Here is a 12,822-nt window from a genome sequence, read left to right as displayed (position 1 = left end):
GCATTTCGTCTACAATCACCCGTTAGTCGCAAGAAAATAAAATCGACCATCAAATTAATGAATGGGAATACGAAGACAGATTAGGTGTCCGGAAAGCACAATTCTCCAGTTGAAATGGTGAAATGATCTATGTGTAGTTGTCCATTTATAGGATAAGCCAATTGTCCTAGGCCCGAATCGTCCATGGTTGCTGACTCTCCATCGTCTCTCTGATTCAATTCTATATATTTTCTGTCTCGGCTCTCTTAAAATGACCTCGCGTCCGACTTACGTCAAGGATTGGACGCCAATCCTAACAGACTGTTATTCTTTACATGCACATGGCCAGCTGGACAAAAGCCTTAGATTGGTCATGGTCATTGTATGATTACCATTAACATTTAGTTTGCCCTCCACAGAAGAAACTACATCACGTTGTACACGTTGTACAATAGCGGTAAAATAGCTGTAAATAATCACGTCAATTAGTGTTTTTTTTTTAAAGCAGTAAGAATAGTTTCCAGTTTCCATTTAGGAGAGAATAAATTACAGGTCCGGCTTTTCAACTTTCAGCAAATCATTATTGGTTTTAAAAAAAAGGTTCACCAGATAAAGCATAAACTGAAATGAAATAGAGTCATTGTAATGAATGAAGTGAGAGAGACCTCTTGTCAAATTAGCATATTCATTCATTTAAAATAAGGGTCATTGAAATACTCTACTGTCGATGATTCTTTATATTTTTACTGGATAGTCAGTGATGGGAAAGAAATAGAAGCCTCTTTTTCTTTTAGACATATTGGTTAATCAGTCATGGGTAAGTGGACAGTTGTTCAAAGAAAACCTTAATTAAAAAGAAAACATGCTGAGAATGACCTACAGAACCTACAGAACCACACGAAATGTGAACGCCCTGCTTTTCCTACACACACGATCCACACGAACACAGATGACGGCATAAAATGGCATTTCACCCCTATGGCCCACTCTACAATGTCTAATGCATATAGTATGTACCCCGCGCGCATAATATCCACCCACACATACACACATGCCACACGCAAACGCCTACGCGTACGTAGGAGCGAAGGAAAGAGGCGGGAAGGGCTTCATATCAGGACAAGATAGCACACCCTGCCGAGAAATGCGAGTATCGGGATAGTGTGTCCGACACCTGTTGAAACGTAAAGCGCCAGGCTACCAAATGAAGGAGTCGTCTTTTCCTCGACTTAAAGTGGGTAAGAGAAAGAGAGAGGGTTCAAAAAAAAAAAAGGACTTACGAAAAGGAAGAAATCAATCTATTAACTTCCTACCATGGGCAGATCTGTAAGTTGGGTAGTGGTCACTTCTTTCGTCTGCCGGTTAATGTCTCAGGATTCGATCCTCATTTCAATCTTTTATGAGATGAAAATGGTCGTATCTGATTAATTTACCCTGACAAAAATATAACACGCACACAAACGATAACACACTCACAATTATATACGCACACATCCGCACACAAATATGACAAAGGTGTTCCGTGAATGAAATTTTTCAAATTTAGGTTCGCTATTGGCAGGCCTAAATGGCAAAAGGATTTTCTTTCTTTCAAAAGTAAACCTCGTTCATTTTCAAAATTTGGTTTGTTACAGTGTTGATAGTGTTTTCCGGACAGCTGGTCCACCTTTCCCCCAAGGGATTATCATAGTATCAAGATAAATTGTTTAAGGAATACGAAATGTATACTTTTAGAAAAAAATATATGAAGGCCATCTGGACCTTCCTAGAATCGCAGTATTGGTATGGATAAGATTATGACACATTGAAGAAAAACAAAGGAAAAGTCAAAGATATCAAAACCCTTTGATTGGAAATTATGTCAGAAACAGCGTAGTTTACTGATACCTTCCATTCCATGGTAAGTCCTTTATCAGGCTTAATTCACCTCCTTTAAAAAGAACTATGTCACCCTCGTTATTCCCAATCCAATCATTATTATTTGCTCCTTTCGTTTTGTTGGTCGATAAGGAATTGCGGAAATACAAATATCGTTCACAGAAGAAAACGGTTTGATTGGTACACACGTACGGCATTCTGACATGCTTCGTTTCCCGGGAGGCCCCTTACATCCGACTGAGATTACTATCATGATAAAGAGAGGTTTGACATAATCGATCGTTGAAACCGTATGTCGACTAAATATACAGTCCCCTGTAATCGTCGCATTATTGATCTACATGTATTCTTGTTCGTATTTGTTTGCATAGAATAATCCTTCTATTGAGATATATATCTGAATATATCCGTAATTATTGTCCTAATCGCAGAGAAATTGGTCAATGACAGTGCTCTTTTTGTTGTTGCTTGTTCATGACCGACCCAACGCAGTGAAATGACCCCCACGCGCACACACTCACACACAACCATCCCACGCACAAATGCAATTATAATGATTACAGATTGAAGATAGAGAAAATTGAAAGATATTGTTCATTTAAACTCATGATCGTCAAAATGATAGACCACACAATTAACACGCAAAATCATTGAATATGTATGTTTCCATGTATTTTTACATAAACTCATGTTTATCTGATTAAGTTATGGACCCTTTTTCAAAATGCTATTTCTCTCTTTGAACACAAATATATTTACAAATTCTCCATTCTCAGTCGAACGTTGTACAAAAAAATCTAACCAAATGCCAACATAATATGACAAGGTAATAACGAGATCCGCCTTCAGCGTGCACTAGGCCACTTATTCATCCCAAAATATTGATGGATACTCTAATAAAGAAGACGGCTTTTGTTTTTAGAGTGATGATGATTGCGCTTTCATAGAACGGAGATCACTAACTTACATTGACTGTACACCACATTATGAAAGAGATTTATGGTGCTGATTCCCTCACCAAACGTTTTGCAATACATCATGTGAAAGCTTCCATCCTATTTCTTCCCTCATTCCAAGTACCGAACGTGATAATTTTGTTATATTTTTATACGACATCCATCTGCGCTCATACATGTAATCGTGATGCCTTTATTGTTTTCAGAATTGTGTTTTGCAAATGCCTTTTCAATGTATTGTACCAAACAAATAGAACGGAAAAATAAGGAAAATGAATTATGAATAATTGTCGTCAGGACTCAACCATCCCCCTCGAACCAAATGGAGAAAAGCGATCCAGCATGATTAGATGATGATATAAATACATTTCTGTCACGTAATATTATTTATGTTAACATGTATATCTGCATGTATTACTTCCAAAGCAATTGTAAAGTAATACTTCATTACCTAGGGACAAAGAAGCAAAATCTAGACTATTTAGAAGACCATGTAATTTAAAGTAGAATTCAAAAGTATTCTGACATACAATTTAATTCAAGCACATAAGCTAATCCTGAGTACTTATAAAGTTTTGTTCTTATTATCAAGTGCGATATGAGTTGTTTGACGTCAGTATAAACCTCTCGACTGATTCTAGAATTGAACAAAATGTAAACAATTCTTAACGCATGGTGTACTGATACATGCTGTAGGCGGAGTTGCTATTGTATTTACTATTCGTCATGGGAATATCAATAACTAAACAGGGTGTCATTGTTCTGTATAAGTATGATTGTCCAGGATTTTTTCTCCGGAAACATTGAATATAAAGTTCCCCCTGGGCGTGTAATGTTTGTGTTTCCATGTTTTAATGGAGCTCTTTCGCTACATTGTGCTTCTGTTCATGTTAATTCAAGCTTTCAAAGAAGATATAAAAATGAAGGTGTGTAAAGACATTTTGAGATTGGTAATTACTTCAGGGATTCGGATTGACGCAAGGCTCAATTCTGTAAACACATTCCTCCATCACTTTGCTCTCTTTTCAAATTCTTTGAGCCTATATGACATCTGGATGGAGAGAAAATGTATTTTAGGCCTCAATGAGCAAATCTTTTCATATTATTCAGCTTACATGTCAGTGCACTTTTACGGAGTGTCATAATGACTGAATGACTATACTATACAATGGTAACTATAGTTTGATCTTATAATAAGATGTAAGACGGTGAATATTTAATAAATCGTCTCCAAGTCAAGTGGAAAGGTTATTCCAAGGACAATGACCTCGAACCCACTATCTCAGTGCAAATATACTATACATTCACCCCCGCCCGCTCCCCCAATCGATTATCTCCAGGACAACTACAATCTTTACCTCAGGACATTATAACCGAATAGTCTAATGCCCTCCTATATTGGACAATTACCACCAAGATATATACTCGAATAGTTATTAAGCCCGAAGAGCGATATATGATAAGCTCATTTGAGATAACCTTCGCCATCCCAGAGGGGCAATTTTCATGATGATGATTGTCCTAGGTGAATTGACCGGTGTTTCAATTGATAATTGTCTTAGTGGTAGCTTGGCGTAGTGGTCAGGGGGAAGTCCGGAGGGTAAAGTTATTTCAACATGGGGTAAAAGAAACACAGATGATGTATCTCGTATTTCTTCATTTCAAAATTACTGTGAATCGGATGCACATCTTTACAAATCATAGAACCCTTCATGCTGAAGATTGTAGGCTATAATGTTGTACTTGTGCGGTTGTGCTTTTCCGAGATCTTCAGCAAATAAACAACATTAGTGTGAGTCCTCATGACGGTAGACATTTTCTTCGAAATGCCCTTATTGCTTTCATCTCTCCTTTAGGTTATGTGACGCTGATGTTTTCCGCAGATTATAATACTACGTGACAAAATCTCTGCATGCAATGGCTTCGCTTTGATTTTTTTGTCAATATCGTCGCGTACCACTCTTTCAATTTCTCAAACCCTATTTTGTCTCGCAGATTCATAAAGATATGAAGGATGGAAGAGGGAGTGTGTGTTTGTGAATGATGGTTGGTGTGAGTGAGGGGTAAGGGTGTGTACGTATATGGAGGGGTAATAAGAGGGTGGTATTAAATACAACCACTGTGGTCTATCACTTCCGTGTTGTTGTTAAAGGTCAAGAATAAGTGATTGGTACAGACAAGTGTCGTATACGGCTCCATCTTGGTGTTGTGGTTGATTAAAAATGATTCAGGCATCGCTTATAAATCAAATGTCGAGATGTCAAAACCGAATTGTCATGTAATCATCGGCTACAACATATATCACAAAATTAGCAATTACTGTGTTGGGTAACTTTCTAACCACATTCTGCTGGATCCACACAGCTACATGAAAAATGACCATGTCGTCAGTTGGAAGAAAAATTTAATATTTGCATCTTGTCATCCCTGTCAAAGTCGAGATGTCGAAACTGAATATTCATGTAATCATCAACTAACAAATATAACCCAAAATAAGCAATTACTGTGTTGGGAAATGTAATTTTCGAACCACATTCTGCTGGATCCACACAGCTACATGAAAACCTACCATGTTGTCAGTTGACAAATAAATTAATATTTGCATTTTGTCATCCCTGTCTGTTTCCAGGAACCGCCATGTTTGAATGACGTACAACCCAATCTCGGGTCCAGGGCGGAATCCCTTCTGTGTCTGCCAATCAGAAACAGTGAAGATGACGTCATCGGTGTGGCGCTGGTCATCAACAAGGTTACAGGGGCAACATTCTCTGCGGATGACGAAAAGGTAATGATATTTGATTTTCTTACAAGAGCGTCGATCACTTGAGAAGGTTGATTAGGGTGATTGTGTGCCCCAGCCATATCATCCGGACTTGGATGATTTCGAAGTAAGGATGCATCGAAATGAACATTTCCCAGATGAATGTAATGTTAGAAAAAACAGATGTGGTGCGAAATATACTGCGCATCGTTCAGAGAATCAATGAGGTGGAGAGGGGTGTTAAGGCAAACAGGCCTTGTACAATTAACCGAGAAGCAAATGCTTCTGATAATTTTATTTTCCCTCTCCAATTTTTTAAATTATGGATCACTGCCTCCGTCCTGATGAGGCAACGTAAATTGTGTGAAAATGTATGCGTATATAGTGCGTAAATAATTTATACACATTATTAAGATTAAGAAGGAGTGAACGCTCGTATTCATCTCTTTATCTGAATTACGTTAATTTGTAGTGATTATGATATCATCAAATCCTGTATTTTTAAACGATTACAATGGAATCTCCCAATAGAAAAAAATGATGGTCTTACTTTAAACGACTATTCCGAAACTATTATTTAGAGATTGCTAACAATGTAACTTTTACGCTTCCTGATGATAGTTGACCAAAACGATACTTTAAATGACTCTTTCGAAACATCTTTATTTCAATTGTTAAGTCAGGTCAAAAGAGTACAGTACCCTTCTGCCTTAACCAAAAGAAAAGAAAGAAAAAAGACTTCCGTCTACCCTAAGATTGAAGATCGCAATACATCCGAAATTACTCCTCTACGATCGGGCTTTCATTGACGTCTATAGACATCTTGATTGAGCTTAACCCGAGCATCCAGACAAGCTTCACAGTTAATGAAAAAATCATGCAGTCAGAATGGGACTTGAAGATTTAAAATTTCCGGGGTGGATTATTTGTAACTGCTCCGCAAGTTAAGGCTGTTCCAATTAACCATGTAGGATGAATGCATGACAAGGACGATGTTTCACTGGTGGTACAATAGCCTTTAATTAGTTAGCATAAGATAACGAGGGTTCATTGACTGAATCAAGTATTCTGCTACGCAAAATGACGAGAGTTATCGTAAACCGTTATAGTCACTTTATTTATGGGTGATTCTTATATATATATCCTCGATTTAATTGTAGAAATCCTAATTGATGTGTCTACTATTTATGCAGACTGTAGCAACCAATGTGTATTCTTCTGATGTACGTTTGATTTTGAGGAGAAAGTGGAAGAGAAAGACGAAGAGGTTGTTTCTATCGATTTCAGACGTAAAAAGAGTTCCTATTTACAAAACTTCCCAATTTCTTTCTTCTTTCTTTTAAATTTTCTTTTCAAAACATTTCCCAGGCTTGAACATGAAACGTCATGCAGCCGAAACATGCTACCTACATGCTTGGTTGCGCTATGTGCGTAACAATTACTATTAATGGTTACACATTTGTTCCGGCATATTAGGAAAATGTGAACATATCTATTGTAATACGTCATCAATTATTCTGACTGTGCGAGCAATACACGTGGTTAAGAATGACTAAGTTGATATTTCAAGAGTATGCTTTTAGCGACTAAGTGTTTACACCTAATTGAATTGTGGTTTTTGTTTGTGATTTCGTATCGTTGTTTTTCCACAACTACAATTGCTTTTTTGTCTTCAATATCTTAACAAACAATGCGTGCGTCTGACGTCATTTGTTAAATGGAATGAAAACATATTCTCTAACTTCGCCTAAAGATGATATTTCCAGACAAGCAAACAAAATATTAAGCGTATATGCATCATTAAAGCACTCTTCAAACACTTTGCCCTACATCTCCCTTAAGAGGCCGTGTAAATGGACATTCCATATGCGCAGCTTGATATTTATGCCATTATTTCTACATCAAATCTATTAGTATTTAGCTCGTATCTGAAATCTGTACGTTTGATATTCATGTATGATAAGCACGTCGACTCGCAGCAGTGGGGGAGGTGGAGGCGTACAATTTTATCTAAGTAGTAGGACTATTGCACTAGAGAAAAACGGGAATAATGATGTAAAAAAATGATTGTATGTTAAAACTATAATCTTATAAAAAAAACTGTAGTATTAAAGGAAAAAGTAAACATACACACATGTACATGTCGTATTCTGCTACGTTATTCGATCATGCATTTTATTCATATTCATCCACACCATTCTTGATCACTGAAATTTTTGATTTTGCAAAAAGAGTATGTTATCAAAGACAAGTTACTTACTGGACATGGTGATACAGGATTATGACTAGAGATGCGTGAATACTCATAAAAACCGTGATGATTTTGATATCATTAATTTGAATCGACTACAGTGAAGTTCTTTTTCAAGGACTTCTACGTTAAAGTGACTCGGTAACATTCGGTCAGATTCTGAAACAAAATCCTGGATTTAGCTCATGCTGAATTGATAATTATAAACCTTTAGGTCAGTCAGGAACCCCATGACTTTTACAAGCCGATCGCCTGTCTGATTATCAAGATATTTATGATTGAAAATCGAAATTAAATATTCCGTTTTCCTAACGGTTTGTATAACACTACTGTCTATTGGGGGAAATGAGTATGGTAAAACCGGTCACTCAAAGATATTTACTTTTTTGAGGCACTTCATGATCATTTTTTTTATTACACCATATCACAGACACTGATAACACGTAGGGCCATGCATCTCAGATTTTACATTGGTAAACGATGCCTTAATTTAATGAGAGAACTATTTCACTGAAGTAGAAGAAAATTGGGCCTTTATTTAATATCAACTTGGCCTGCTGGTATTTGGGATGATATCAGATATCGTTGATCAGTATCGAGCACGATCACGACGAAATAGGACATAAGAGACTGATATGAAGACTAAAATCGAATAGTCAAGACCAGTATTCATGCTAAATTCTTATCCTTGCAAGCCAGTGGTTGACGCCAGAAAATTTGTATAGCTTAGTGCCAAGCGTATCATTCTCTTAAGTTTGCTGCAAAGGACATGGAAGCAATACCATTTACCGATTGGGTTTCAGGACGCACTGACAAAGACCTTACCGTTTGCACTTTGTGTCTTATATAGATGTCTCATTGATGCAATCTTTGAAAGAGTCTCTTTTGAGCCGGAAGGGCGTTAACCCATATACGTAAACACAGACTGGATGCCGTTCTGGCCCTGAACAGACGAAGTATCAGTTTCAGTTACCCCAAAGCCGGAGCTGTCCTCTGGAAGATCTTATCGGCGGCTGTCTGTACCTCATCACCAATCCATTCGATCATCTCGTGTATAAAGTTGCAATATTCTCCGACGTCTGGTCTTAAATTAAAATTCCCGCCAAACGACATCGATGCCTCGGATGCCAATGAGCTTGACAGCCCAGGGACCTTTGGCATCCGTTAGGAAAATGGCGTCGGAAATGTTCTTGTAGAGTTAGAGTTTCCATCTCTTCTTATCACGAAGAGGCTTAAATCGCTTTACCTATACCTAATCAAAGGGTTCACGGCTTTTGTCGCATGCTTCTTACTGGGCCGTGTGGCATATGAGTTCTTGTAAATGATTTATGATAATTATGCATTTGTACTTCATATTCAATTTCTTCAATACAGTGAACATGAATACGTGAAAATAGATCGTATCATATTCAATTGGTTTTCGACATTTGGACATTATTTTTTATACTCTTTCGGAAAATAAAGAAAAAATTGAGAAATTCTAAAAATAGATTTTGATGACGTCACACTTCACCACTTTATTGTTCTTGATTTCACTATCCATTGCAAAGTCTTCAACCTTATCACATTGTGACATCTAAAATGACAAACCTTCTAAAAATCAAAATGAAACATCTAAGCAACTCTCATAATTGTAATTGCATTAATATACGAATTTGGATCGCAATTGAATTATTCAGTCCCAACCAGAACGCTTTCGATTTAACAAATGGGTTTATTATGAATGCGCTCTTGTAATTCAATTATCTTTGCATGTTTTCCTTTCTCAATAGATAGCGGACAAAAGAAACGACATGTCGGATAATTTGAAAAGGAAGCAAACAAAAACACAAAGGTCACTTGCCAATACCCTATATATGGAATTTAGTCCTTCCTATATAATCCAATTAAACCTTAGATCTAATGTCAAGATATTATACATCAATTCAAATATCTACAGCGGATACAGGGTAAGAGGAGGTCGAGAATAATTTGTATTCTTCGTATTGCTAAATAAGTCATGTTGGTGTATGAACATTATCCAGTCAAAAACCTATACATGTATAGGTTTTTCCATCTCTGCACTGCAGTGCGTCCCAGAAAAAACGAAACCGAGAAGTATCGATGTTTTATCATAACTTAATCACAACCATAATTAATGAATGATACATATTTGGAAAGCTTAGAGTCTCCTCTTTCAGTTGATGCTACTCAGATGATGCATATTTCAGTAGCCCTTACATTTTCATAATTTTAACAAACGAATTCGTTTTCACTGGGTGTCTGCCGTAGCAAAAAGCAGATTTGACAAAAGACTTAACTCCGTTTTGTTGACAATCAGCCATGCATGAAGGCTCTCGTCTACGGCTGATTGTCAACGAAACGGAGTTAAGTCTTTTGTTAATTTCGTTTATTGATACGGCAGGCAGCCAGTGAAAACGAATTCGTTTAATAAAATTATGGAAATGCAAGCACTACTTTAAACAAACAGAACTTTGTCATTCCTCGCTCATTTTTCCTGATTGAGGTGTCATATGAAAGGGCAGGAACTCAACTTTCTAGAAATGTGATTTTTTTTCTTCGAAATTCAGATACCGCCCGCCAAATGTCTTTTTGGTTTCCTTCCTTCAAATTGCTTTTAATCACTCATGCGTGAAATATGCATCATCTGAGTAGCATCACATGAAAGAGAAGACTCTAAGCTTTATACAAATATGTATCATTCATTAATTATAGTTGTGATTAAGTTATGATAGAACATCGATACTTCTCGCTTTCGTTTTTCTGGGACGCACTGTAACACTATAGTGAAACGCTTTCGTTTCCAAGAAAATCCTACATTAGGTTTTAAGCTAACTTGTGATTGGTATTAAATATTTGGGCTTTTTTTAAACTTTAGAAGTGGAATTCTGGAGATACATAGATAGAAAGTGAGAGAAAGACAGAGAGAGATGGAAAGAGGGAGAGATAGAGAGAGAAAATGAGAGGGATTATTAGTAGAGAGAAATATAAATAGAGAAAGAGAGAGAGAGAGAGAGAGAAAATGAGAGGGATTATTAGTAAAGAGAAATATAAATAGAGAAAGAGAGAGAGGGAGAGAGAGAGACAAGGGGCTGTGAGAAAAAACATAGTGACAGGAGAGGGCCGGGAGATAGGAGAAAGAGAGGGAGGGAGAGGAAGAAAGAGAGAATGAGGAAATAGAGATGGAATATGAAGTTCACTTGAACTCTTTCCTGCGGCCTATCCGTGAACATTCTTTCGGAATGGCGGGTAATTTATCGTATGAGACTCACTCGATGTCATCAAGACAGGAAGTCGGACATCAACCACGGTATCGTTCAGTCCTATATAGTCAGACATAGGACGCGTCGCTTTATCATTACAGTATCGTCTTTCCTCCTCCTTCCAATGTCAATATCTTTGTCTCTCATCTTTCACTCATATTCCTATATTCCTACATACTGAGAATCATCCTCTACAAAGTGAAATTATTTGAAAAGCTATGTTTAGTCACCTTTTCTTGAGAACATGTGGAAAACCAAATATTGCCCCAGTAGAATCTCCGAAAATATCACATAAAGTGCTTAAACTGAATAAAAATTGAAAATTGAAATTGAAATGAGCTTGATTTATACCGGACATAGGTGTATTTTGTTTAAAGCTCCATTCGAACTAATGTACCATTATCAATGATTTGTTGTTGTAATGTGTTTTTTCACTGTTATCCTATTTCGCTCGTGTAAAAGAGTTGTAATTTAGTCACGGAAGAATAAATAAGAATACAATGAACTAAAAATCGTTGATTCCACCTTTTTATAGGATTAATGTTTTCATTTTGATTTGTACACTCGCATGTTTTATTGCGAGATTGCGCCCGTTTGTTCTTATTACCATATTTGTGTAAAGGATACTATTCTATATACTTTAGTTCCTGTTTCTTTGAATATTATTATATAGACAAATTTTTTTCTCTTCAATCGAAATCAAAAACAACAAAAAGATAAATATCAAATATGAATTCAAATATATTTCCATTTTCGTCGAGCAGATGCGATTCTCTCCTTTAAATGATCAGTATAAGTATGAATACACTATACACATGATAGTGTTCTACAAATTTAAGTATTCTTTTTTTTAATGGCTCTTCGGTCTGTAGGCCTACTTAAACTTTGAGAGAAGATGTAAAAGCAATTTTCAAGTAGCATTAGAGCTTAATATGGTTGAATACGTGGGTATCTGTTTTCTGTGGCGTGTATAAATAACCAGATCACATCAGAATCATTAAGAAAACATGAAGCATTCCATCTTTTCTAAAGGCGATGAGCATTTTAACTTGTTCGCCGCTCGAGGGGAAAAATGAATGTCAATCCGCATATGAAATATAGTTAATTTTGACTATATTTAACCGGAAGTAAAAAAAGTGCAATTTTCTTCTATTTTTTGCCACTCCTATCTCGAAAAATCTAATTGGAGTGTGTCGACAGAAAATTTGATTAAAACCTACACTTATTTTGCATAATTTGGTTAAGTTTACATCGACTTCCATTCTCGAAACATGCTGAAGTTGTTGAATTGGTTAGGGATTCATCCACCTGTATGCAGTTCTACAAACTATCATGCCTTGCTATTCTTAACGCTGATAAAAACACCACTAATAGAGGAAGTGAATAGAAGGAGATGAAGTAAAAAATAACTACATCCCCAAAAGACTTCTCTTAATGCACCACTATCCAATGACCTGACATCAATTTGAAACCTCCGCTTTATAGACCATTTCAATTTCAAGTTCATGTCGCCTTCGTGAAAAATAGTCGCACTTGATAATTATCCCTTGCGGTTTTTTTTTGGACAATATAAACCAAAGCACAAGTTTTATTGGACTCTGTACACTGTACATCTGTTGCTAGGCGACACGTCATAGTGACGTCATTGGGGTTGAATCTGACATTTAAGGTCCTCGTTATGTTACACATGGGACCTGTCAATGGATAATGTCCCCTTGATAACGAATATCTCTG

The 12,822-nt window shown here is 36.6% G+C and overlaps 1 protein-coding gene across 1 annotated transcript in view; it reads left to right on the top strand.

The window, feature by feature from the left end:
- Positions 1–12,822, top strand: part of LOC755676 (dual 3',5'-cyclic-AMP and -GMP phosphodiesterase 11A) — an 87,982-nt gene that overhangs the window by 22,299 nt on the left and 52,861 nt on the right. The window contains exon 4 of the mRNA XM_001191221.4: positions 5,443–5,598. Within this exon, the coding sequence (XP_001191221.2) occupies positions 5,443–5,598 (156 nt within the window). The remainder of the gene's footprint in view (positions 1–5,442; positions 5,599–12,822) is intronic.

This window comes from Strongylocentrotus purpuratus, unplaced genomic scaffold (assembly GCF_000002235.5).
Source record: "Strongylocentrotus purpuratus isolate Spur 01 unplaced genomic scaffold, Spur_5.0 spur5_contig_838, whole genome shotgun sequence".
NCBI lineage: Eukaryota > Metazoa > Echinodermata > Echinoidea > Camarodonta > Strongylocentrotidae > Strongylocentrotus > Strongylocentrotus purpuratus.
Note: the sequence above shows the minus strand (reverse complement) of the source record. Positions and strands in the feature narration are given on the sequence as shown.